Source organism: Caenorhabditis remanei, chromosome V (genome assembly GCF_010183535.1).
Source record: "Caenorhabditis remanei strain PX506 chromosome V, whole genome shotgun sequence".
Lineage (NCBI taxonomy): Eukaryota > Metazoa > Nematoda > Chromadorea > Rhabditida > Rhabditidae > Caenorhabditis > Caenorhabditis remanei.
The window spans coordinates 8296247-8324044 of NC_071332.1; the positions used below are offsets into that span (position 1 = coordinate 8296247).

General features: G+C 38.9%; 6 protein-coding genes across 6 annotated transcripts; 2 read left to right on the top strand and 4 right to left on the bottom strand.

Annotated features, from left to right (window-relative positions):
* Positions 1-10048: 10048 nt before the first annotated feature.
* On the top strand, positions 10049-13150 carry GCK72_018148 (uncharacterized protein; the record flags this gene model as incomplete). The annotated part of the gene is made up of 4 exons (XM_003113964.2): positions 10049-10153; positions 11343-11509; positions 12368-12738; positions 12822-13150. 4 exons carry the CDS (start codon positions 10049-10051, stop codon positions 13148-13150), a joined length of 972 nt encoding a protein of 323 aa, XP_003114012.2.
* Positions 13151-13896: 746 nt separating this feature from the next.
* Positions 13897-15599, bottom strand: GCK72_018149 (uncharacterized protein; the record flags this gene model as incomplete). Its single annotated transcript, XM_003114096.2, has 5 exons — positions 13897-14072; positions 14266-14338; positions 14785-14864; positions 14917-15042; positions 15503-15599. 5 exons carry the CDS (start codon positions 15597-15599, stop codon positions 13897-13899), a joined length of 552 nt encoding a protein of 183 aa, XP_003114144.1.
* An 8699-nt stretch (positions 15600-24298) lies between these two features.
* GCK72_018150 (uncharacterized protein) lies at positions 24299-25001 on the bottom strand (the record flags this gene model as incomplete). The annotated part of the gene is made up of 2 exons (XM_053732418.1): positions 24299-24831; positions 24953-25001. 2 exons carry the CDS (start codon positions 24999-25001, stop codon positions 24299-24301), a joined length of 582 nt encoding a protein of 193 aa, XP_053581331.1.
* GCK72_018151 (uncharacterized protein) lies at positions 24315-25431 on the top strand (the record flags this gene model as incomplete). The annotated part of the gene is made up of 3 exons (XM_053732419.1): positions 24315-24320; positions 24398-25061; positions 25109-25431. 3 exons carry the CDS (start codon positions 24315-24317, stop codon positions 25429-25431), a joined length of 993 nt encoding a protein of 330 aa, XP_053581332.1.
* Positions 25432-25585: 154 nt separating this feature from the next.
* Positions 25586-26426, bottom strand: GCK72_018152 (uncharacterized protein; the record flags this gene model as incomplete). The annotated part of the gene is made up of 5 exons (XM_003114247.2): positions 25586-25666; positions 25779-25877; positions 25956-26015; positions 26061-26123; positions 26367-26426. 5 exons carry the CDS (start codon positions 26424-26426, stop codon positions 25586-25588), a joined length of 363 nt encoding a protein of 120 aa, XP_003114295.2.
* Positions 26427-26818: 392 nt separating this feature from the next.
* GCK72_018153 (uncharacterized protein) lies at positions 26819-27395 on the bottom strand (the record flags this gene model as incomplete). The annotated part of the gene is made up of 3 exons (XM_003113925.2): positions 26819-26993; positions 27160-27333; positions 27388-27395. The coding sequence occupies 3 exons, from the start codon at positions 27393-27395 to the stop codon at positions 26819-26821; spliced, it is 357 nt and encodes a 118-aa protein (XP_003113973.1).
* Positions 27396-27798: the final 403 nt, after the last annotated feature.

A 27798-nucleotide genomic window follows, 5' to 3' on the forward strand; every position in this document is an offset into this window, starting at 1 on the left:
GCGACTGGTATACGGTACTTCGTCCAAAAATGATTTTGAAAAATTGGAAAACGTTTTATTTTCCTTTTGAGATGGAATTCTGTACACTTCAATCTTCGGTATAATTAAATCAAATCTCCTCAGACTTTGTGCCATCGGGTTCATGATATTTTTCCAGCTCCCTGATAATGTCCTACTACATTCTTCTCCTTTTTCTTTTTTTCCAATTTCTCCCACTTCTTCCCTCACACCTTCCACCCTCTCTGACTTCAGGATATCCCAGCTTTTCCCTTCTCCGAAACCACCTCAAAACAATTAATGTTTCATTGTTTCGAAGCTTCCATAACCGTATAATTACCAGCCTCATTAACACTTTCCCTCGTTCCAAAAATTCCTCATGAACAGGTGTCTCTGACTTGGTTGTTACTACTCCGTATTATTATAATTTGTCACCTCATTCACTGTTTCTTTTTCCTTTTCTACTGACCATTGACTACTTTATTTCACACCTGAACTTAATCATAGGATTTAGAAGAGACCGGGAAGAGAGGACGCACATTTTTTCGTGTCCCTCTTCGTCTACTATTGTACTAAAAATCTAATGATAGGTTGTTTTGAAAAGAAAAGGAGCAGTCAATTGGTTTTCGGGCATGCACACCATATGCTCCTGATTGACACCTTCGTCATTCTGGAGACATTGAATTGATGAGATGAGGAAAAAGAAGATGACGAAGAAGAAGACGTTCCTAGAGACAAGAAAATGATGAGACCTTGATTTCTATTGGAATTCAAATGAGGTCAATTTGAGTAATTAGGTGGAATCAGAACGATTCTAGAGTCTTGATGATGGTCGTTGAGGGAAATGATAACCCATATCTTGTTTTGATTGATATAATTGTATTTTTTCAAGCAGGATCAGTTAAAAAAAAGTAATTATGTAGTTCAACCGTAGAAGATATCTTATGTTATAGATTACCCTTCACCAATCCCTTGTTCACATCGTAGATTCCAAGGAATAGATTTTGATTCATAATAAAACCATGATCCCTCTTCTCTGAATCTGCTCCACTTTTTCACCACAACTGACTTTGTGTCACATCACCCCAAATCGTGCCACCCTCTGCAACAAATTAACTGTCTTCACACTTTCACACCTACTAGTAAACTGAAGTATCGATGACGAGGCAACAGTGTCACCTATTAAGAAATCGTATTTGACCACAAAATGACTGTTGCGTGTTCGAAATATGATGCTAATTGGCAGAAAGAGGCAGACGAAAGGTTATCAATTTGCTGAGACCCTTCTCTTCCACCTGGAGTCGATTTCTCATTTTCCACTACCCTAAACTTCTCCAGGATGTCAAAACGAGTTGAAGTGGTACGTCTTCTTCGTCTTTTCTTCGATCCTGACTCATTTTCATTCATCGTCAGCGAAAGTGTCAAGTGTCCGCATAATTGAATATAGCGAAACTGTCATCGGCACACTTTTCTTTCGGTGTGTGCGCGAGAAAAAGAAGAACAAACCGTCGGGCCGACGACACAACACGAGCAAATTATTTCCAATTATGAACCTCTTCATCGTATCCTTGACTTTACTCCCCCCGCCCATCAAAAACTTTCCGGTAATTATACGGATTAATAAGTGTACCGTATTGGTATTATAATTTATATACAGCCAGCAAACAGGTGTCAGGTGTCAACTTTTTATTTCCTTCCGGAAGATGAGTACTCAGAAGATTCATATCTGGAATTGGGGCACCTGTCATAATAATTATGCTTATTATTGTAACATTATCTAGATGAAATATTACTTCTTGTTTTTCATTGCCTCCGTGCTTGATACTTGTTCCAGAACTTGCTAGTCAAGCTCTTTCTCCAAATTTTCGTAAGATTACAACGACGATCCCTGGAGCCTGACTAACCACAGTAACAAAACTTTGACAGTGTATTCTGTGAAAATCAATCATGTTTTAGAAATTTCTGCCCTCGGTGTCTTCCCATTCGGCTCTTAATATTCTATCTCGAGTACCTTTCTACAAAAACAACAGCTTGCCCAACTACCAAGGTAATAACAGGGTCTTCTTTTTTCTTCTATTTTCCGAAAAGAGAAGAGAGAAAAAACCGCCAAATTTATGTTGTTTTCCATTGTTTCCACCGCTCCTCACACTAAATTACCTTCTCTCTGATTTGTAATTAGAAGGCGTAGAAGCCGGTCCCCCCGTTGAGTATGTCACTCCTAAATCATTTTGTGAATTACATCCTGGCAAATATGTATAATATATTAGGAATCATCTGGTAAAGGAAGAAGAACGAAGACAATCTCTTCTTCTCGCCACTACCAAAAATGATGAATCGATGCGTTGCGCGAGTGTTGCGTACAGACTATCAAATGATCGATGGGGCTCCGCGAATCTCTTCTGTACTTATCATTTCTCTCCTTCCAAATTTTCATTATTTCTCTTCGCCCGCCCAATTTTTCCGACTTACCATTTTATAGGTCGGCGCTCGTTTGTATTCCTCTTTTTAATTTCCCCTCTCATAACTTTTAGTGTTTTACTCGGACTATGACAGTGTAAGTACTTGAAGATAATGATCTACTTTTCGGCGCATTGATGACAAAAGATACGGTGCCCTCACACACACACCCATTTGTTTTGATTTCATCGCGTAACATGACAGATCGCCGAAAACCGCGAAAATCGACTTGGATAGGAATAAGATAAAGAGGTCCTTGGAATGTTGGAGTTAAAAGGACAAATGACATGTTTGGTGAGAGTTGAGAGTTCAGTTGGAGAGTTTTGGATTGGCCAGAAATTCAGAAAGGATACCGTAATCCAGACGAACCAAAAGGGTCCTTTTATATTATGATAGTCACCAAACAATTCACTGCCTTTCCCTACAGTAATCCATTCGGAGTATCATTTTTCCAACTTGAAATACATTTTTCTTTCTCTTTTTCTAAACAAAACAAAACGTATTTGAATATCGAAACCAAACGAATAAACAAACAATTGAAGGTGTGTTTTCTTTCTTTATAGTGCGTTTTACAATCATTTACAACTCTTTTTGGTTACGTAATCGTATAATTCAAGCTGTTCTCTACTAAACAGTTCTTTTGTCCCTTCTCAATCATCGTCATCAAGGTGTGGTTCTTCTCCTCCATCGTCTCTTTCTTCATTTTCCATAGTTTCTCGAGATATAATTACTGCTTTCCGGTCCTTCATCTTTTCAATCGGATGTACTGTCTATTTTTCCCCCAACCCAATTGTTTGTGTTGTCTCTTATGTATTTCTGATCATGATGATAATCCTCACCTCGTTGTCCGTTTGTTTACCTTTAATGTTTTGACTGTGCGATTATCCTCAAGGAGGGGAGTGGACGATCCGTTTCCTCATTTAATCTTTTTGGTATAATAACAGCCATTTGGTAGTTAGTGGAAGAGGTAGTAGGTCAACTATTGTTGACCAGTTGTGTAACTTTTAATGGGTATTGAGGAGTAGTACTTGAACTTTCGAGAAGAGAAGAAGCTTTTGTTCTCTCTTTTTTTGAAAGAAGCCGATGCTCAATTGATCTTCTCCATCACGACGAGTAAGACTGATTTCAAATATTCCCATTAGGCAATAATTCAAATACCAATCAAACTTTACTATCTTTCTTCCTCTCTCCACCCAAATTCCATATCAGTTACCTCTCTAATAGTGTCATAATACTCGCCTCCTCGTTCCCTATTCCAATATATTCAAACGTGTTGATCCAAATGTAAACATTCTATTCTCCTTTCTCCTATTCTATCACCTGTTTAGTGTGTCCCCTCTTCTATACCAAAAAGCATAAACTATCTGCTCGATCTGTCAATAAAAGCTTGTTGGGTCCAGACAGCGTACACGAGCCCAAAAACATTCGCATGCACTGTTTGTCTCCCAAAAGTGTCAGTGATACGGGGCGGTAAGAGTAAAGGAATCAAAAGTTTGTCGCTATTTCCTTTTTCCTTGTCAACCTGTTCTGTCCTTTCTGTCTCAATTACTCATCCTCCCATGAGTAAGAATTGGAATTTGTCAGTTGCTCGTTTCCAATGCTCTCTCTCTCATAGGTTCGGGTTCATTTCAAAGGTTTAGAGCCATTAGAACCCATTAAATTCGGTACCAGGATCGGCGGAAAAACTAAGAACAGAAAAATGAGAGGAAAGAGGAAAGAGGTATTATGTTTTATTTGAGTTGAAGATTTAGAATTTCTTGTTCTTTTTATTTTATAGAGAAGAGAAGGAGGTGCTGAGAAATAAGAGATTAATCGGGGGAATTTTTTCTTGGAGCTTACCGGAACCGAAGAGTATGACTTTTGCAATGCACTAGATTTAAGAAAAGTTTTGATCAAGAAATAATTTTTCCTCAAAAGTCTGAGGCCCAGTTTTCAAAACTCAAAATTTTTTAAACTTAAATTTTCAAAGTCTATGCTCTAATTTTTTTTCGAAATTCAAAACCTCGATCTACCTTTTTTCATATATTTCCTCTTTCTCTTTCTATATCTTGTTGATCCAATTTGTATACAAACACACCTCCCACGCTTTTCTTCATAAAAACGAAATCCGATAGTGCCACGCCGAGTTATGAGAATGTTTACTTTGATTTTGGTGGTCCGTTAGTTCAATCCTTTCCGCCCCTCGCCAAAAATTCTTTCTCCCAGAAATCTCCACTATTATTATTTTTGATGCAAAAGGGCCCCTGGTGCCACCACTTTTCATTCATTCATTCCATTCATTCATGCTCTTTTTCTGAATTCCTTCTGACCCTCACCTCCCAAAAATATGTACTCAATGAGCCGCACAATAATACGTGGGCTGTTCCTAAGTTCTCCAATGAACCGCCCGTAATTTCTAGGAGGAGAGAGAAGAATTGAAACATATCTCGATTACACAAGAACTCTCAACATTTCCCACGTCTTCTTCTATTTACCTACTCTCAGCTAATGCTGCTTGACCATCTTTGCGGCTCAACACTTCTGCACCAAAAACAGTCATGAAGAGGGGGGCGACACACTGTTTTATTGTGGAAATGATACTTGTGTCAATATTTCGGTCCCTTTTGATCTAAAAGATGACTCCATTTACACTTGATGAGAAAAAGAAGAAACAGTTGTAGGCGGAAAAGGTGGAGAGAAGGTGTGAAAAAGTGAGTAGGCTTGATTTCCGGCGGAGAATCCTTTCTATGGAACAGTGTGTCTTGTAGGAATGTTTTTTTGGAGGAGCTAATGAGTTTAGAGGTTCTTCTCTCTGTGTTTGCTTCTGCTACTTCCAAAAAACAACATGCTCTCTCAGAAGAAGCAACCAAAATTTTTTTTCGTCTTTTCGTAGAACTTTCTCTATTTGCTTTTTCAATTTTATAGCTTTTTTCTTCCTAGAATTTGATCTATTCAGACTGTACATCTGCCCATTTCTAGAAAAAAAGAAGAATTTTTATGGTTCACTGGCTGATTCATTGGACAGCTGGTTTCTGAGTACAGGCTCACAACTTTTTTCTATTTCAAAACCATAATCCTCTCTTCTTTTTTGCCCATTCGAAATGGCAGGTGGCTGGCAGGAGGACCACCTGTGCGCATACGCCTTTTTATGAGTTCTTTTTCATTGTTCCTTGTACTGTTCGAATGGTTACGTCATTCATCCGACAATTGTATCAATAATTACGGACTCTTTGTGGTTCGGACCGCCTTAAGAACGGACCAAAACAATAAAATGGTCGGTTAGGATACGCATGGTATGGAGGTCATGCCAAGGCACTCAACTTCTTCCAAGATGGATGCACTTGACGTAACAGTATTCAGTGCTCAGGTGCGATAACAATGTGACAATTGGCACGACGCAATACACGGATCATTATGACGTGGAAACCGTGTGGGTACTTCATCTACCTAATACCTTCCGAGTCTAAATCACTACTACTATATACTTTCGATTTGGAAGAAGTGGAAGGATTAGGTGAATCCATCCGTCCAATCTTTTAGGGTTTTATGCTCATAATAAAACGTAAAATGGCTTGGTCAGGAATGAGAAAATCGGAAGAAAAAGTTCCGTCCTATTTTAGTTTTTTAGTCATTTCTCGGTCGAAATGGGTTGGATTAAAACACCGCTTCTCTCTCCTCAGTGTCATTTTTTGCGCCCTTTTTCCCCCAATTTTTGTGTGGAATATCTCGAAGAAGCAGACTAGCGAAAAAGCTTGACAGGGAGTAGAAAAGAAGAAGACGTGATTGAATTTAGTGCATTCTTCTTCGCTATTTTCCCTCCCGCTCAAAAACTTTCTTTTTCGGATAGAAGGGAGAGAGAGTAACCATTATTTAATAAGACGGGCGCTTCCCTTTTCCGCGAGTAGCCATCCCTTCAATGCCGGACGCCTAATGAACCATTTAGCACCCCCAAAAGGGAGAATTTGGTTTCTGGGTTGAGAGTTGTGTATGTATGTAAAAGTAAAACGAGGAGGAGGTTCATGTCAAATTTCGACACATTTAGATGTCTTTAGAATCGAACACAATGAGATTGGGCTCAGCCTTTCCCTATTTTAACTTCTTTGATTGCTCGACTAGTCTGATTCATCATTTTGGGGCAGAGCTCTCGTCTCCCAACTTTCTAAACCTTTCCAACCGGGTCACCCAATTCATTCATCATCGTTACCAATCCAGTTGCATAAGAAGAAGAAGGAAGTGATTCTCAACGCCTGCTCATCATAAATCAAAGAGCTCCACCGTAAAATTGCGCGTGCTCTGCTGCTCCATGCTCCGTGGAACAGCCTCATTACCCAACTAGTTTATTGTTATTGCTACAATCAGGAGGAAGATGACGAATCGTATTTCTTTCTGATGGGGGACAATATTGTGAAGCTGTAAATGGATTTCTGGGAACATCTGGAGAGTACTGTCAGACAGTTGCTTTCATCTTTTTCTGTTTCCCTAAGTTTCCACATTCTAGAGAATACGGAACGAGAAGAATGCAAGTTCTTCCCATTGTCTCCCGAATGATATTCGAGAAGGGATAGTGTTCTTCTTTCTTCGTTTCGCTAGAAAAGAAAACTCTCAGGAAGAAGAAAAACCGGAGGAAAATGAATTCGTTGAGGCGTGTGTGTGCACTTGACACCGCCTCGTCCAGCAGGAAACGGACCTCTCAAACAACTGATTCGCAACTTTTTTCCTCTTCTCTGGTTCCCTTCTCCAAACCCAAAACAGAGATGGGCATAGAAAAAAGAAGGCGTCCAGAATAGAATAGCTGTCGAGTTTTTTTTGGTTGAGAAGAGAGAGAAAGAGTCCACGAACTCTCGCTTCAAGAACTAGTGGCTACTATTTTGACACGCTCTCAATTGATTTAAAGAAGAGAAGAGAGCAAGTCATTCAAGGCATTCTATGTTTTTCAGTAAAGCTTTAGGTTTTAAGATGGGCGGGGATTTTTGATGTTTTGTTTTTAGTTTTGTTTGAAAATTTGAAGATTATTCATACAAAAAGAACCTATTCGTCGAAGTTTAACCTTTTGGAATTTTTCTCTCAAAAGCTTAGACGAATAAGTCAACAAGAAGCTTATGAAACCAGTTTGAAATGAACATTTTAGGTGACCTATGATTTCTGAAGCATCACTATTTTTTCATTTCAGTGTACCGTCGTCTTATTTCAACCGTATCCAAAATTTGGGTTAAGATATTTCGAATGTCAACCTTTATTCTCACAGTCTCAATTCAGAATCCCACTCTTGTCAATCTCTTCCAGAAGACGTTTGTCTAGAATCTGACAGGTGAATGCCTCACAAACAACGGCAGAAATGAAACAAAGAACCTCTCTCTTTATTCTCACACCTGCTCGATTCCACCCACTTTGTTCTCAACTCTTCTCATCTACACCATGGTGAAAAGTGGGCGGAGACATTGAAGACGCCCTCCCTGGGCGGTCCATTCTTTCCCTCTAGATACACAATGTCTTCTCCTCTTTTCCTATCCGACTGATGTCCTCCCTCAACCTTTTTCTTCCAACAATACCGCGCGCCGTTCCTCATTTTCGGTAATAATGTGATTAACCCGAACCATAACATACCTTTTCTTTTTATGCCCATATCCATTTACCCGAGTGAGGAAAGGCACTCATCCAATTCATTTCATTCATTCAATTTACTCCTCCTCTCTTTTTTCTGTTCTTTTCTGTGGGAAGCCACGCCGATTGTTGTACGATTTGAGAGTAGTATGATGACAGAAAAGTCAGTTTTTCTCTCTCCATCAACTAGTACATTTTGAATGTATTTGCGTTCACACTCCGGAATTATGAACCGGAGTTTTGACAATTGAGACAGTCTAGGTTAGCCTGGCTTCGTGAGAGAAAACTGCCAATTTCGGACAATTTTCTCGCGTTTATTACGGTTTTTTCCACCCATTTCTTCCACATTTTCCGTGTTGCTTCGCGATTGAAAAGGATATTCAAATTATAGTGTTCACAATTCTTGTTTTGAAACATTTTCCATAAGCTTTCTGGCCATTTGAATCTCAGAAATCTAATAAAATCTCTATTTTCCTGAGAATTTTGATATTTTTCCCACTCTTCATAGCTTTTTAGTCCATAAAAAGTCGGAAAAACTATCTCGATAAAAGCAACGATTCATACTCACAAGATGGCTCAATCAGAAACAAACAAAACTCATTTTCCCATGTCCTCCTCCTTTTTCTTTTTATTTCTTGTCCTCACCGTCCGATACATCCTAATCCGCACCGGTACACACAAAAACAGTAAAGACACAACTAATCCCATTTTCTCTTCCACGTAGATCTTTTTTGATCCAAGAAAAGAAAATTCATGTGTGAGAAAGACAATAAAAGTTGGGAAAAGGGATTTGGAGATCAAAGAAAAGTGAGAGGGGGATTGAGTAAGAAGAAGAAGATGAAGAGTTGCAACAAATCCAATCCAACAGACAACATTCCGTCACTTGTCTCTTTTGTTGGTCTCAATCTCTCGGTGCATTCCGTCTCTTTACTTCTTTTTTTATTCAGTGACATGTTCATTTACGGAAGGTGTCCTTGCTTGTCAACAGGTCCTTTAACCCATTACTCGTGCCGCTCCATACCCTTTCATTTTTTCTCATTCCGACTTGGGGTTTACGCAACATCCTTCACTCAGTAATGAGGCAACTTCCACCGGTAATGGTAGATGTCTTCAAGAAAAAGGGCGGTGGTTGAGATGGGAAGAATGATACTGTTTGTAATGTCTCAGGGAAATTATAGGCTCTCAGGCGGTGAGCTTTGTTTGTTGGGAAGGCGTGACGACAATTATCAGTATACTAAGAGTTCAGATTAGCTCCTATTTTAACAAATTTTATCTGACTTCCAGTTTCCACCATTCCCAAACCTTTTCCGGTTTTTGCAACTTTTGTCTTGTTGCCAACAACTGTTTTATCTCACATTCCATTTTCGACCACTTGTCACATCGAATCAATCTCTTGAACTAGCTGTACCTCCTCCCAACCGTCCCTCCACATACTTCTTCTGATCGTCTGGGTGGTCTTTCTGAAGCTTTCGAAACCAATTTCCCATAAAATGCTTCATTTTCACATGTTCCTCGTCAATGTTTACCGCTCTGACCTACCGCACAATCTTCTTCTTTTTCTTATACATACAATCACTGTTCGATGAGCCGTCACAACCACCGAAAAGGCGTACGCTTGTTACGCCTACAGCCCTTTTTGAAATGAGCCGTACTGTTTTTGGATGGGAAGTATGTTCCGAGAATTTCGGTTTCGGAATTCAAGGTCGTTATCGTGTCGAGACCCTTTTTCCGGAGGAGTGGGGGGACCTCTTCTAATTGTTCACTCCCACTTCTTCCTCTATACTCTACATTTCTATTATTATGTACCTCCTTAAGTCTGTCCTCTTTTCAAAAGACTTCCCCTCCTCTCTTCTGGTACCTTCGTTGTATTTCCACAACTTGTTAGATTTTGGTTTTGCCATGGACACAAAGCGTTTTCTTCCCATTTTTCTCTGTCTCTTTTCATAAATTTCCATCTTTTCTTACTTTCAAAAAACGTAATTTCCATTTCCATATTTTTTCAGCAAATGCCAACATGAGGGCTTGCGACTGTATCACAGAACCTCCCCTATTTGATCTACCTCCACCGCCGGATCCTTCACTGATTTGGCATCTGATATCAGATGAGAAGTTCGAGCCGGTGAGTCTTTTAATCATCGATCAAGATCAAGGATAAGGGGGGAAGACACCTGTTAGAATAAAATGACAGCCGTCTGCATTTAGTGTGAACCAACTGACTTTTTTATATCTCTCTGGCTTGCTTCTGCCATTAGACACTTTTTGATGAAGTACCCAGAATTCCTTCTCCATCCAGATCACCTGCTAATATGACAATTAGGTCATCCAAAAAAAACAAGTGACACCTCTTAATTTGTATAACAATTGCCAACAACCACTTGAACCAGTTGCACATATTACCATGTAACGTGTCTCTCTACCACTAAAAATAATCCATTTGCACAATCTCAAGGATGCTCCAACAAAAACCAGAAGAAGAGCTGCAGCAAAGAAACACTTGTTGGTCTCTCTCTGTATGTTTATGGCAAGAGGTGCCAAGGGAAGGAGAAGAAGAAGCTCTGATTTAATTTATAACCACCATATCTTCTGAAGAAGGCACCACAAGACGTCTTTCTCTCTCCTCCTCAACATAAACCATCTGCGCCAAAAACAATTGTTTTTGCCATTCATTGAAGGCAAGATGAATGTCTTTTTTGGGTGGAGAAGAAACTGCGGATGAGTCCAGAATGAGAGATAAATATGGTAGATTAGGAGGAGAAAATGAACGGAAGTGGCTTCATTCATTAGTTAGGGAAAGAGGAAATTGTTGAAATTGTATGGGATTCTTCATGGGATTCTGGACAGAAGATTCTGGGAACAGATTCTCCGTCATGAATTATGACTTCTTCTCGAAAAGTTTCTTCCAATAAATCAGCCAGAAACCAATTTTCTTGTGAAACATGTTGCTCCTTTTCTCTTCTCTTTTACTCTCTATACACCCATCAATCGTCGAATATGAATTGACTGGACAATGTTGCAACATAACCATTTCCCTTGAGACGTCTTCACCAACCGCCAATGAATTCCTGGCGCCTTTTGATCATCCATCTTGTCGCCGCCGCTCCGTTTATGCAAATTTCCCAACTTTTGCCCGTTTTGTTGCGCCTTCTTTCCCGTCTTCTCATTCAAATTCAAATTGGTGTGAAGAAGAGAAAAAGGAAAAGTTGAAATAAATTGGAAACGGTGTAGGAATTTAGAAACTGGTTTACTTGGGTGTCTAATGGTCCTTGACTTGGAAACTGAATTTTAATTGATTAATTAATTAATTACAGGCGGAACAATGCTCCTCAAATCAATTCGTCAGCATTTCGGATATCGGGACCATTTATGATTCAGAAGACACTCATCAGCTTGCCGCCAATGTTTTGATTTCAATTGCTGCTCTTTCAGTTCTTCTATTATTTGTCGTTTGCATTGCAGTAATTGGTCGCATCCGGAGGTTCGTTTTGGGGCTAATCAATCAGTTGTTTATGACAGTCTGCACGCGCGCACTGATTCATCATCCACGAAGAATATGTGTGATTGATTATCTGTTTCCCCCTTCCCTTCTTCATTCTCCAGACTCTCGTATGTCGCTTGTTGCAACTTGGATTTACAATTGAGATCTAGGAATCTCGTGGGGTCAGGAGCCACTCTCTGTGTGAGAATAGATAACTTCAAGCATCAGTGTTTATAAGTGTTTCAAAACTCAATTCTGATTCATCTTCCCCAGAATTCTCAACTCATTTCAATTGTCTCATGAATCTCAATAAACCGGTTATTTACGGGTAACCCCCAATGCCAACTGCACATAACACTTGAGTCGATTCGATTTTGGGTATGTCATTGGCATTGGGTTTTAATTAAAAGTCTCGTCTTCCTATAGGAGCAAATTAGGGAACGACAGAATAAGTTGAGTGCTTAGAAGGCAAATTATTAAGTTTTCGAGTGTTGACCCACTGGATAAGACAGTTGGTTACATCATTGTCACCTACTGGGAGTTACACAAATACTGAGAGGAAGAGTTAACCCATCTGGTGTCCGTAGGTGACTAGGGGGCCACGCAGAAGGTCATGATTTACAATCCGTAAGATATACAATCAGTCACACACCGTCAGCAGGTCATTAGGTATAAGAAAACCGGAGGAGGAGGGAGGGTGTAAAGTTGAGTTATTAGGGAATGAAGTGGTTATTGGTGGGAAGAAAATTGAATTTGCGCACGGCAAAACGAAGAAGCAAAAAGCACAATAGAAGGACACAATAAGAAGTTTTGAAAGCGAAATAAGAATGCTCTTTTCAATTTTCAATTTCTTTGCAGAAGGCGTCGACAGAATTCAGATGCATCAAAGAAGATGTCAAGTGATTCGATTCTGGCGGCTGGGGAACATTTGTGGACCTACAACTCCATGAAGCAACCTGTCAGCGGGGGACCACCAGCTGTTTTGATGTATTCGAATCAATCGAATGCTGGAAGTCGACTATTCCATCACACACCGACTACAATGAGATCATATGTTGTTGGAAGTGGAACTCCGATTATGGGATCACAACATATTCCAATTCGACATTCGGAGTCAACGACGTTGCGATTGAATCCAGGAGATGGATGTTCTGCATATCATACCGTCTCTGTTAGCAGGCAGAATGGATGCCCACCGTCAGAAGTCTACGAGGAGATTGCTCCCATTGGTGAGTTCTTTATTGAAATCTCTTGTCGGCATTGAAACAGCTTGGAAACTAAAAACTTGTTTCGTAACCATTCTCTGTTTCAGGCACGTTGGGACACGTTGGATACATGACAACTCGACCAAATATGGGCAATATGACTCCAATGAACAACATGAATAATCGGATGTCACTTCGGAAACCGCCACCGACATGCCGTCCACCTCAACCACCTCAAAGTCCAGTTCCAAGTGATGGAAGCTATGAAATCACTCGAATAACTGGAACGTCTTCTGATTCTCCACGAGAACGTCAATGGACTGAAGATGGAAGGGAGAGCGGATACGGTACTGCTCCAAGCTTACAATGGAAAAGTCCTTCTGGAAGTGGTCGACTGGAAGCGGAAGCTGCCGCTCGGGCAATGACTTATGTGTAGATTTTTCAGTTGTTTCTTCTAATTAGTTATTTTTTTAATGCCAAACTTTTTACTGTGTTCATACTGGTGATCTATTTAATACTACTTCGATTGTTACGGGTTTTCTCACAATTTCCGATGGACCAAAGATCCTTGTCTTTCTTGTTCTAGTCTTGTTGAACTTTATGTAAATATGAATAAATTGATTTTAAACTAAAAAAAAGTGTTTGGGATTAACGAAGATAGTTTTGAGATTATGAGTAACGAGAAGACATTTTCGTATAGTTATCAAGTCTGCTAGATTTTCAGATTAGATGCAAAAATTGTTGCATTGTTTCTTAACTGTGGCACAATAAGTCTTAAAATCTGAAAATTTTTTTCGAGATGTAAATTGTCGATAATGACTAGGGAATACTGAAGTTTCTTGATTTTTCTCCGATCTGAAACTGTAGTTAAGATTTTAACTTGAACAAACATGTGGAGACGGTTTATTTCAGAAGCACACCAACGAGCGGAATTGAAACTAACATAGGAGGAGCGAGAGACAAAAAGAGAATTATGAAGGGAAAGAACAATAAGAAAAGAAGAAGAAGAAGGAGATCAAAAAATGGAACAAAAAGAGAAGAAGAAGGTCGCACTCGTATTCGTCGGCGGCTCGGATGGTACAGATTTTCAGAAGATTTTAAGAGATCTTTCACGGATGTGTTTCGTTTTTTTTAGTTGTGAAATTAAGAAGGTAGAGACGATCTTATTTATATGTAGATGGTTTAGAAGAATCCGGTTTCCTGGAGTTTCTGAACGAAGAAACGGAAATCAGCAGCCTCGTTCGAAGTCAATTCATCAGTTGATCCATTCAAAATTCCCTCCATAACTTCCAACATATGTTGTGTCTCTCCATCATCCAATTTCATTTCAGATGCAAACAGGTCAGCCGTCGGTGTTTCTGCAACAAGACGATGATGTCATTGTGTATTATAGACGAACTCTGTCTCTTATCCAAAGTTTCTTCTTTCTTTTCACAGCAATTTGCATCTCAACTCTTCTCTTTTTTATCCTTTTTAGGAGAAAACACAACTCAAAGTGTGAAATATTCATGAGCGTGTTGTGATCGGAATATTGAAATTCCGAGAACTTACGAGAAAGGGCAACTGCCACTTTGTCAACTCCTCCCATTCCAGACAGTTCCGCTTTTGCTTTTGGGCCGAATACCTGAAAATTAAATATGGTTAAATGTTAAAAAATATGGTTAATATGGTTAAACGTTAATATGGTTAATATGGTTAAAAAATATGGTTAATATGGTTAAACGGTTCAAAATTTTTATGTTTTTTTGTTGGATGGGGGTTCGAAAAGAAGATATTTGATGTATCGAGGTCAGTTTTTCATTTCCGGTTTTAGTTTACTGTAAAATACTCTTCCTTCTTCTTAAATTTAATGAGTATCTTGGGATTTCACCTTGTGAAAATTCAAAAAGAGAGCCTTCTGACAGACCATTTTCCTTCAATCACTCATCCAACAAACGGATCTCTTTAGCCTCTTTTCTCATTCCTCTTAACATGTCAATCTTCCAACTGTTTCCCCTTTAAAAAACCGGTCGTCTCCACTACTCGAACACTTAAGAAAAACGAACTGTCCATCTCTCCTTAGGTACTCACCTTGACGAGAAAATCTTTTCCGTGTGCGGACATGAGAGCCTTCAAAAACGCCTGTGTCTCCTCGACGGGCGGTCGTGTGGCTAAAAAGAGGATTGGTTACGGTCAGTGTCAGGTAACATGGAATTGTGTCACCTGCTGTGCACATGCTCTTATTCTCATCATACTCGTCTGAACAGTCTGGTGATCCGTCGCACAGGTACTTGATGGGCACGCATTCACCGGATGGACACGCGAATGGATGCCATGTGGGGCAGGGGGCTGCAAACAAGGAAGTTGAAGGGAAAATTAGAATGATGTTCAGAATATGGTAGTAAGGAACAGACACACAATACTCAGTTTTGCAGGAACAATTGTGTTTTGAGTTCCGTAAAAACCTAGAACCGTCTGAAATAGCAGACAAGGCAAGACCTTTTATTGCTTCCTAGTTGCAAAGCTTAGGCATTCTGAATCAATCTCATTATGACTTCAGACCATTTTAATTTCAGATAACCCCGTCGGATTTATCTACTTTCCGTTTCATTTAACTATAGTATACTCTGATTGAATCAAAACTGATACTTGCATCAATTTTGTATTTCAAATACTATACTTTGTATTCTTCTAACCCGTAACGTCAATCTATATGTACCCTCATATTGTAGTTGGATCAATGATCTACCCATGACCTACTCTCCCTTTCAGACTATACACATTCAGAATCAGAAAGAGAGTAACTCACTGGCTGCATCGGCTCCCCGTTTTCCATTGATTATATCCCGGATACTAAAAGAGTAAGCGGTTTGGATGGCGCACATTAACACTATTTGTCTCAACATTTCTCGTGATTACCTGCAATTCCATTTGGGATTTATTCGGATAAAAAACCGGAGAAGAAGAAGAAAGGATCGAAAGAAATTAGCAAAACACTGAGAAGAAGACGACGTGTAATATTGGAAAAGAAGTAGGAGGAGGACTCAAAAGTTGATAAATGGCGGACATGCACACCAATTCTTGGTGAAAAATTGAGTGACGAATTCAGCAGAAAAGTGGGATGACGGAGTAAGATATGTAAGCAAATGGGGAAGTTATGGAGGTATGCTGGAATATCTGAGAAGAAGAGGATGGAGTATATTCACGAGGGAATTCCCCCACTTTTGAATTCATTTTGATAACAAGGTGGGCGGAAATGGGGAGACTGTCCAGAGGGAAATTTCAGACATGGCAATGAATCAGATGTGTTTCTATGAATAGGAACTCCTCAGAGGTTTCGCAACTATGACGTTTCGTAACTATAATGTTTCGCAACTTTGAAACATTTCAAAGTGTCTTCAATCGGAGCGTCGCGGTTGCATCTTATCACTGAACCAAACTCATAAACTATTAGGACTTAAACAATCAGCTTCTCGTAAATGGATATTGGCTGGATAAGAGTCTAAAATAATCAACATTTTTAAATTCAGTCAACCTTAGTTCTAGATGTACAGCTTTCCTGGAAAAAATAAAGAGATAAATCTATGACGTAAATCGTAGTAAGTGATCTGCATGAAAAAAAGAAAGTTAGGAATAAGAAGAAGAAGTTGAGATAGGTGAAGGAAAGGGTGTAGGTGGTGACTAATTTGCGATGCAAATTGGAGCATCTCTAACATTCAAACGGCACTCCCTTCTCCGCCGCTTTCAGACACCTGACTTAGTTTCTAAACACTTTGTGGAAAAATATACGGAAAGGAAAATGATGAACTTCCGGATAAACGGAATCCGAAAATGAATGATTCCGTTGTTGACCAAAACAATCGGTGAGTTGTGAAAGTGCCCATTGATGTGGAAATTGAGAACGGAATCCGATTATATTTTCGTGGCACCTGGGTAATATTTAGTGGAAAGAGTTGAATGTGGGTTGAAAGTGGGAATTAAGAAATGAAATCATGAATGAGTTGGAGAGAAGGAGGTAGGTGGAGACTACAAGTCAATAGAATTTAGGAAAAATGTATTTTGATTCTTTCATGTTACCTGATACAAAAGGGAACGGAAACTCCACTGTTATCTCTATTATATTCCAGATTTCTGTTCTCTGTTCTTGAATTCGTAAAGAAAACGAAAAACACATACAATGCAGATCGAAAACCTTGTGAAAACTGAAGCACCTGCTATCTGATTGTGACAATAACATCTTCTTTTCCTTCCTTTTCTCTCCAAATTCGTCACAAGTTGAGAGTCATTCACAATTCGGAAAAATGAATTAGACGAGAACAAAAAAGAGGGAAAATGGAGTCATGAGTGGAAATAGGTAATAAAAGTGGTGAAATTTAATTATTATTATTCAAGTCTGGCTGGCGGAAAGAGTCACCAAAAGAAAGAGAGAGATGAGGAGATGAAAGTTAGTTTGATTTGTTTTTTTCAAGGAAAGACAAGTTTGATGAATTGGGAAAGTTCAAAGTTTGGAAGCTGGTTTCGAAAGTTTTTTGAAAATAAAGACTAAAAAATCAGAAATAATTTATACCATAGAATCTACAAAAGTTCCTAATTTGCTAAACGAAAGACGCTCCTGATTATATCTGGAAAAATAGAAGACCGCGGCCTCGTGGCTCTTTTTTTTCATTTTTATAGAATCTGAAATTCTGTAGGATGCTCTTATACGAGAAACATCTGGATGTTTAGCCATGTTCATTTCAGATGACTCAGAATTTTGAAGTTTTGTGCAACAACTGAAAGATGGTAATTGACTTAAATGCAATCACTTCCCACAGATCAACTTCTTCACATCATTTTGTTCGTCTTGACTTATCTGGGTCAAATCAGAATGTATGCTAGAAGTCAAGGATGTCAAATAAATACTTCCAATTCGAATTTCCGTTTCCTTGGGACAGCTGATAACTTTTTTGATATGAATCATAGAGGGGGAGGAAAAAAATAAAAAACAAGACAAGAAACAAAAAATAAACTTTCGACGGCACAAAATGATCTGATCAAATAAAAAGAAGAGAGAAAAAATTAGATGAAATGAATGAAAGAAAGTGCGAAAAAGAGCATATATCTCTCTCTTCTCGTATCCTTTCTCTTCTGTATTATGATATATGGCATCATCAGAATCATCATCAAAAACGACGACTTCTTCATCTTCTTTCTTCTTCTCACATCTACACGTCCATCGGATATTAATATGAACATGTGCATATCTTTGCTCCGATGAGAGCTAGATATAAGAGAAAGAGGAGAAACCTTCATCTCTAATCAAATGAGTCCCATCGATTTGGTGTATATATCCAGGCTAGCAAGAGCTATTTGACGCGGAGGAAAGAAAATGAAAGAGCAAAAATAAGGGGAGGAAAGGTGAAAGGTTTGGTGGCCAGAGGTGGCGGTGGAGCCAAGATTTTATGGTCTTGACTGGCTCGTAAATTTAAGGAACCGATTCTCAATATGCAGACCCATTTCGTTAATATACAGAGTTTAGAGAACGAGAAGAAGTGAAAGTGTCCCCCGTTTCCAGTTCATGATCTTTGGGTCGTGAAGGTGATAATCGTGTTATGTGATGATGTCTGGTATACATATATGTATGTATACCTAGAAGTTGGATGGAAAGAATATGGAATATAAATGAATGAGGATGCTTGAAGAAAAAGAAAACAAATGGGCGACACGGAGAGACATGATAATAAAAACAAAAAGAAGAAGAAGTAAGGGAAGAAGTTGTTCAACAATTCTCGAATTCTCAGTGGAAATGGAAAGGAACGTACTTGGTGGGAGGAGTGGAATAAGAGAAGAAGCAGAAGCGACAATTGTTTTTCATTTCTGTTTTCTTTTTTATTTCAATTATTCGAATAAGTTCTAAGAGCACTATCGTGAACTTCAAAGATCGAGAGAAAAGGGATAATTGTAATTATATGAAATTGGATTATGAGGAAAAGAGAGGGTGGTAAGTTGATGATTTATGGCTCCTTAGCTGAGAGAAAGTAATTCTGAAACATAGATCAGAATTATTTTTGAACAAATTTAGAGCTACTAATGATAGAATGCTTCAAAATACAAGAAACTTTTAATAGAATCTGAGCATGAGACCCAACTTAAATGCAAAACTATAAGAAATTACTTGCTATGTTTGAGGAGAAAATGTTCTTTGAGCAGAACCTATTTCTACCTTTATTCTCTCTTCTTAAAAATGCAATGGAATCACCAAAAATCAGATATCGTCAGAATTCGAGGAGGGGAATCCCAACAAGGATCTTTTCAATAATTCATATTTAGAAGTTCGAAAACTAAATGTCACATCAGATTCCAAAAGCAGAGCCAATAGGAAGCGCATGAGGGGAGGAAAAAACAAAAAAAGAGAAAATAGCGAGTCAAAAATTTTATGAGACACTCATTTCCGAATGTTCAAAAAAAGTAAATCTGCGTCTCTCAGTCTCTGATAATCGGATATTAATATTTTTGGTTGGAAATATTAGAGAGACTTTCAGATTGAAAGTATGATTATGTTTCCTGTGAAGATCCCATAGGTTCTGAGAATTGCAGAAGGCATTCGGACAGTTCAATTCACTATAGTGTAGTTGGGAATGGAGCATCATGTTCCTGTCAAATTAGGATGACTTTTTTTCTGGACACCCGCTTCGTCACCTCAAAATTTGAATGTAATGAGACAGGCACTGTTCACAAAAAGAAAAGTGACGTGAAGAGGTGAAAAAAGCGATATATATTGGTTGGTCCCTCTCTTCTGAGACCCTTCTTGGGACGCAGACACGTGGAGCCCCCGCCGAATGTTAACTTCTTGTCGTCAATCACCCCTTTCTACGACTCCTAAAATCGAAGTCTCACTTTCCACACGACGTTTCGAAAACGAAACGAAATGCTCTGGGGCCGAGTGGCGAATTTATTCATTGCAAAATGAAACACACTCCGCCCCTTTCGCTTTTTCTTCACTCATCGTGCTTCTTTTTTGTGGTCACCAAGATCTCCAGATGAGGTGTCGTTGTTTCTAAAGCACAGAATATTGAAGAAGAAGAAAAGAAAGAAGGAAGGAGAAAGAGACCAATTCTATTTGGCTATAAATCTGGAATGAGCAGCTTTTCACCACCTACTCAGAGGACAATAAATATATTGCGAAGGAACTAAAAGAGGTCAACAAAAGGTTGAAGTGAGAGAAGGATGACGTGGCATGAAGAGGTGCTTTTCCAAGTATGAAAAAAAGGTATGAGTACAGGGATAATACTGTAAAGTTAATCAGCTTTTCCAATGGTTACCTTCATAGAAGTGTTGTAACATTCAATGTGTCTTCATCAGATGGATGGACTTGGATGGTGAGATTGTCTTAAAGTTTCTTGAATCGAGCAACTTATCGATGCCAGATTTACATGAAAAATGGTATTAAGAATAGGTATGATGCCAACTCGTGTAATCCGACGTTAAGTAGAGCATTGATCAAGAAACTCATGTTATCAAAAAGCCTAAATGACCAAAAGTCTGAAAATAGGAAATGGTCAAAAGTTGAGCTAAGGAGGCATACATTACTGAAGATGAAAAAGAAGATGTGGGAAGAGATAGAAGGAGAGAACCTCTTCAGAACGCCTACTCAAATAACTTATATTCGGAAAGATAGAAGATTGACCTACGGCCATTTTCAATGGGCTTAACGTCATAAATGTCCTTTAGGTAAAAGAAGTTTAAGAGAGGAACAATGAAGAGATTAGAGAAGAACAATAAGGTACAGTAATCCTGTTAAAGAGAACCTGCAGGTTCGCAGAATGGGATAACGTCATGATTTGCTTGAAAACTTATCGTTCTGTAGATTAAGCATCTAATTCGTTGATCAAATTTTGATCAGACTAAGGAGAAGACAAACTGGGAATGTTCTCTCTAACTTCACAAATAAACAATACTATAAATCAACTTGTCTTCTTCCACAACTTCAATAAATTACTCTCATATTCCATCACATCCCACTAAAACTTTCTGAGAAATAAGTTGACCTTCCAAAGACAACATTCATGAATATTTCATATCTTCAAGATATGAACTCATCCTTCTCATTCCTATCTAGTTCCGTTAAAACTTTAAAAAAGTTGGTTCTTTGGAATATTTTCATGAAGTTCAAAGTAGGGTTCGAAAAATTGAAAAAAGGAAGTAGATTTGAACTCTATGAAATCCATTGAATCTTCAGAATGGTAAGAGGAAATTAACTAGATTCAGAAGTTCTAAAGATCTGAAAAAGCTCGGTTCTATTCTAAAACTGTTTGTTTCCTCTCCACAACAAAAGTACCAAACATTGTCGTCAATACATGGATCGAAAAACCAACGATGGCATGTGTCGGACCGTAGAATGGCTGATGAAATGGCCATCTCGAAAATAACTTCTCGATGGATTCTAAGGAAACATTATATCAGTCTGGAAGAGTTGATTATCAACAGACCTCATATGCTCGTTTATTTATTCTCGGAATTAATTGATTCCTTATTAGTTTTTCTCTCAATTCTTGTGTCTTGTAGATATTATTCATCTGAGAAGACAAAATTGATTTAATCATTGTTAGAATCAGGAATTGTGGGAAGGAAGAAGTAATTATGTGTTCGTCTATGTCTGAAAAAGCTGGAAGAATTTGAATAATAACAATAATGACTTTAAAGGAAGAAAGCTCTGTTGTCACTTTAGTGAAAAAAAAGAAAAAAAGAGAAATCAAGACATTAGGAGATCAAAAATCAAAGTTGGTTACGGTTAGAGAAAAGTGCCAAAAATAAAGAAAAGAAGGCTCTTCCGTTTGTTCTTCTCTCAAACACACATCCACTACTAATCGCTATTGTGGTAAAAAAGAGAAAAGAGGCGGAGAGAGCTTTCGTTTCCTCTGACTCCGCCCATTTTCTTCAATGACATCACTAACATTTGTGGGCTTTTAGGCTTTTAGCACCTAGTCTTGAGTTGTAATTTCTTAACGATTAAAATTTCAATTTGGATCTGAAAGAAACGAGAAAAAGTGATTAAACTTTGAAAAGAATGGGAGAAATGATACTTTGTGGGGGCACATAGGACACATAAAAGTTGGATGGAAGTAGAGTGAGATGAGAGGTCAAGATCTAGAAGAGATGATGTAGAAGCCATTTTTAGAAGAAGAGAAAGATGAAAACACAATGCGACGCAGGGTTTCGCGTGTACAAAAAACAATATATTCAGATTTTTTGGTAGTTGGAAGACACTTCACTAATCCGTTTCCTGTGAACGTCTTCAGGTTGATAGGAACTTCAGACGACAGCTTTCTAATCTGAAAATCTGAAAAAAACTAGATTTGGGAAACTATTTATGAATAGTTTATACTCTTTTACATCAACGATTGCATGTGGTTGACAAGCTTCTTATCAGATCACAAAATGATTTCGCATGCAATCAAAAAAATGTTCCACCGACGCAAAAAGGGGGAGGAGAATGCGACAGATCAGTTACAAGACTTCGATAGGAGAAAGATGTAGAATATCAGAAATGTACAATCAATGCTTTACAGTAGAAATCGGAGACGGAACAATTTCGGCTCCTGTTAAAAATTCCCAGTGTCGGATTAAATTGCAGACTCTCTTCCAGCTAAAACCATAGTACAGTGGAAGTAGTACGAACTATTTAAGTTCAGAATTATGGGAATAGTAAGCAGCCATCACTTCCTCATAGACTATTTGTTTTCGAACACATCCCTACAAATCTATTTGTACACTTTTATTTTTTCCACTGCAAAATCAAAATGACTTCCAGAGGTGTAGTATACGAGTATACAGAGTACAAATTGCTGGTTTCGGATGAAAAATGGAGTCGTAAACGTCGTGAAGGGAAGGAAATAGTAGTGTGCAACCCCTGAATATACTTCTCAACCTCTGATTGGTTGCCTCGAAAGACGAGATGGAATCAAGGAAAATATATGTATACTGTAGGATTTTAGAATCTGAAAGTTTGAAACTTGAAGATATTAAATGAAAAGGTTAATTCGAATCAGGGTTTTCTGTGATTATTTTCAGTATGAGGATTACTGTAGTTGCCAATTTGCTTGCGACGACCAATCAGGAAACAGAACCTTCTGAATTTTCATAACCTCTGAGATTAAAGTGTTTGAACAATAAAACTCAGAAGTCTCGATTATAACCTTTTGATCTGAAGTTTGATCTACCATGATGTTTGAGCCTTCTTCTGTTGATTTCACTTTTATTTTTCCCTTTTTTTCAGCTCCAACTAACTGTGATACCCCATTTCTCCTTCACGTCATCCCAACCCTTCAATTATTTTTGAAGAGTTCAAGGCCTCTCGAAACGATTAAAAAGTTTGCAAAGAGCTTAAAAGTACTTAACTTCTCCTCCCCCACCTCCCTCTATGCATGATCTTTTCATTTTATTAGTGAACCGAAAGAATGAAAAAATAATTATTGTTTTTTTTCTCTTGTTTTTTTGATGATCAATAAAATGAATAGGTCCTCGTCATTTTTTGGTTGATGAGGTGCTGGGTGAGTCGACTCAAGAAAAGAAGAAGAAGTCGTCGCTCGAACGATTCAGAACAATGCGTAGCGTGGGGTGGCCATTGTCGAGCCGGGAGCAGAAAAAGTGAATTGACGACAAATTGCAAAAAGGAAAACGACAGGAAGAGGAGGATGGAAAAGTTGCTTCCAGGATTAGCATCAGGAAATCGGTTGTAAAAGAAAAAGAATGTGGAGAAAAGTTGACGAATTCGTTCCGTTACCAACCAAAATAGGTTCAAGGAAGTGTTTGAGAAGAAATGTTTGTGTATAAAAATTGTGTTACCGTATTCCTCTTAAAGAATTAATTAGTAGTAGTTCTGACCAATGTGAATGATTTGAAATGCTCAGAAAAAGAATGCGATAGTATGTGGGTTCTGGAAAAGAAATCCTACTTTCCATAGAGTCTCATCTTTAATTTTCTGTCGAATCTCCACGTTTTTCCGAAAATTCTAATAGTACAACACGCCGAAGAAATCTATCATTAGCAGGAAGACCTCATCCGGAAATATCTAGAAAAGACACGGCGATGTATACGTGACTATTTCAACTTCCTATTACTATGGGATAATTAATTTATTATTATAAGGAATACTCATAATCATGAGAAATTATGTGACGTCCTCAGAAAGAAAAAAGAAGTTGAGTTCATGTAAACTTCATTAAAACATACCGTACTCGTGCTGATTCTGCCAATTTTCTTTGTTCCTGTTATCAATTTTTCCTTTTTTGCATGAGATTACTCCCACCGGAATAGTGTTTTTCGTTCCCAAAAAGACAGTTAGTTTCTCGCAGAAACTACGAATTCCACTGAAATTCTCCGCATTGTAATTGGAGTCATAGATGAATTCCGGTTCAGGTGCTCTCCTAAATCAGTTTCGATTCGACGATCAAATACTGATAAGGGAAAAGAAGAAATGGGAAGGGAAGCACGTGAGCACTGAGCACTGGCACGAAGCTTCTCGACGTCAAGAAAACTAGAGAAGAGCCGTGGAATCGGAAGATTGATAAGAGGGCGAAGAAGTGGTATAAAAGGCGGCAGTGCGGGAAAGACGACAGCAATTCGCTCAACTTCTTGGAACAATGATGGTGAGTTCGTCCCTGTTAGGTCTTCTCGTTTGGATGAAGACAACGCTTGTTTTCATTTGAATCTTTCTCATTTTCAGAAGGTCTTTGTCCTTGCCGCACTCTGTGCTGTCACTCTTGCATTCGTCCCAATCGACCACAAATCCGCTCTCGAAACCCTCACCGGACAGGCTCTTGTTGACTACGTCAACTCTGCCCAATCCCTTTTCACCACCGAACATGTTGAGGTTTCTGAGGAGGTCATGAAGTCCCGTGTGATGGATGTCAAGTACGCTGCAGCTCACTCCGATGAAATCCGTGCCACCGAAGTCGACACTGTCCTCGATACCATCCCAGCTTCTTTCGATTCCCGTACCCACTGGTCTGAGTGCAAATCGATCAAGCTCATCCGTGATCAAGCCACCTGTGGATCCTGCTGGGCTTTCGGAGCTGCTGAGGTTATCTCTGACCGTACCTGCATTGAGACCAAGGGAGCTCAACAACCAATCATCTCCCCAGACGATCTCCTCTCCTGCTGTGGATCATCTTGCGGAAACGGATGTGAGGGAGGATACCCAATTCAAGCTCTCAGATGGTGGGACTCTAAGGGAGTTGTCACTGGAGGAGACTACCACGGAGCTGGATGCAAACCATACCCAATTGCTCCATGCACTTCCGGAAACTGCCCAGAATCCAAGACTCCATCTTGCTCATTGTCTTGCCAATCCGGATACACCACTGCCTACGCTAAGGACAAGCACTTCGGTAAGAAACTATTGCTTTCAGTATTCCAACCAATATTCACTTTTCAGGAACCTCCGCCTACGCTGTTGCCAGAAAGGTCGCTTCTATTCAAACTGAAATCATGACCAACGGACCAGTCGAAGCTGCCTTCACCGTCTACGAAGACTTCTACAAGTACAAGAGCGGAGTCTACAAGCATACCGCCGGAAAGGCCCTCGGAGGACACGCCATCAAGATCATAGGATGGGGAACTGAGAGTGGATCTCCATACTGGCTCGTTGCCAACTCATGGGGAAATAGCTGGGGAGAGAGCGGTTTCTTCAGAATCTTCCGTGGAGACGATCAATGCGGAATTGAATCTGCCGTCGTCGCCGGAAAAGCCAAGGTTTAAATTATCCTATTGTGTACACATTTCATGTAATTACAACAATTTGCAAAATAAAATTCATTTCAATGTATTAAAATGTTTGCTACAGTAAATTACAATCAGGCAAGACTAAATACATGCTAATGGGTGAGCGAAATAATAGGAGCAATGATCAGTTTTATAATTTGTTTGCTTCGGCGACAGTTGTACCGTTGAACCCTACAGTAACCGGCGCCAAATCATGGAATGTGATAACAACCTGCAACAAGAAAAGATTAATGAGAGGAAGTTGGGAGGGAGAATTGTTTGATTAACTACAATATTTTGTGACTTTTCAGCACAAACTCTTTTGAGATGGAAAGAGCACTAACCTTATCTTTTGGAAGACCGAGTTCTTTGCCACAGAAATCGGTGATCGCAGCGGTATGGCGAATGTTGTCGTCAGCGGAGACTGCTCCGATTGACTTTATCTGAAAAGTAAAAAGCTTTGTTAGACACTTCCCTTCTTTTCTTGAGTCCTACGGTAGTGAAACGCTTTGAAAACGTACCGAAATGACAGTAGCTGGATCATGAGTTGCTCCATGAACAAGACGAGCACCAGCGGCAACCTAGAAGAGAATGTTGTATTTGAAATAAGCTTAACATCAGTTTACCTCGACAGCGATTCGTTCTCTTGGTTTTCCCATCGAACGAGCCAAGAGATCAGTGAGACGAATCTGTAATCGTATGATTGATCCAACAGCCAATAATTTATTTCGCTTTCAGAAAAAGGCATTTATTTATAATTGTCCCTTCTATTAATCGCAACCAATACTTTCAAGAGTTCACAATGTTTTTCAATTATTACAAGTGGATCGATCAACATATTTTGAAATTTCCAGTTTGATTTCCTCCGAGTTTAAAGTTTATCAACAACTGACATCACTGTTTATTTTCTGAACTTTTAATATAAACCAAACCTCAAAATCAGTTGGAACTTGCTCGTTTGGTAGATTTGTGGCAACTCTGACCATCGGCATGTTTCGTTTCTAGAAATGAAAAGATTTTAGTACTCCGAAACTTAAATAAAACAGTATAACCTGCAAACGGAATGCGACAAACGTCGATATTCTGATAGTGTTAGACGCCCACATTGACAAAAACCGAAAAACCGGTTTTGAAGACGCTCTCACACAACGATGGAGTCAGGAAAAAAACGATTTTCCGCGAGGATACGGTTCTTTTCTGATGAAACTGCTTCGAATTTTAAAATGGAAAGTTTATCAATAAATAAAAGTTGAAAAATTGATGATCTTTGAAACAACGGGGAGCACTCATGCAAGAGAAATGTGCAACATGAGGAAAAATGGTAAAGTATCGTAACAAATACGAGAAGACCGTGTCAGATTTGGAGATTTTTCGAGGAATGAATTTAATCAGACTGTGCCAATGGATTCTTGACGACGAGGATAACGGAGTCTCCGCGGAGGAACATCTTTGAGATGAAGCGGTCCTTGGCCACAGACTTGGCCTTCTTCTTTCCTTTTCCGGTTTTTGGGACTTCTGTCCACATTTCCTTGACATTTTCGAGAACCATATTGCAGTGTCTGAAAATTATTGGTAGGTGAATGAAAAGAGGAGACAATGAGTCCAGTTTTTTCCAAAGTTTTCAGGGAAATAAGCTGTTTTGATATTAGCGAAAATATCCCGTCACAATTGTATGATTTAAGGTTAACCTTCATAAGAATAACTCTTATTTTTGTTAATACTCACCTGTCAAATGCTTTAACTCTGCCGAGAAGCTTCTTATTGTTTCTGCAGTTGATGAGTACTTGATGGTTGTTCTTGACCGAATTGGTGAGAATGGAGAGTGGTCCAACGTTGAACTCCTCATCCTCCTTGGCGGCGAGCTCTTCGGCTGTCATTTCCGAGCGTGGTTTAACTTGACTGAAAATGTAACGATTTTCATCAGAAGCACTAGCTTAAAGTATTCAAACTTACGATGTCATTGCTGGTTCTGTTTGTGAACGGATGTAATCTGAAAAATAATCGATTTTACGAAAAGATAGAAAATAGATAAAAAGCGAGTGGCAGGAAGAAACCAAAAAAAATTGTTTAAAGAATAGTCAAGTTGAGTATTTGGAATTGAATTTTCAAATGCGTTGAATTTTTGACAGATACAACATTATGGAAGCGGTATTTTGAAATTAGTGCTAAGTAAATAATCTGCTAGTACATACTAATACCTTTTTAAACAAAAAAAATGAAGAAAAAAAATGAGAGATGGCGGATAAACAGTAGAAAAACGACAAAATGGGAAGAGAGTAAGAATTCCATTCGAAAAAGACCGCGCTGCACGCACGCTTCGCGGCCGACGGCATAGCGTCCACACAAAACACGGTGGAACGCGTA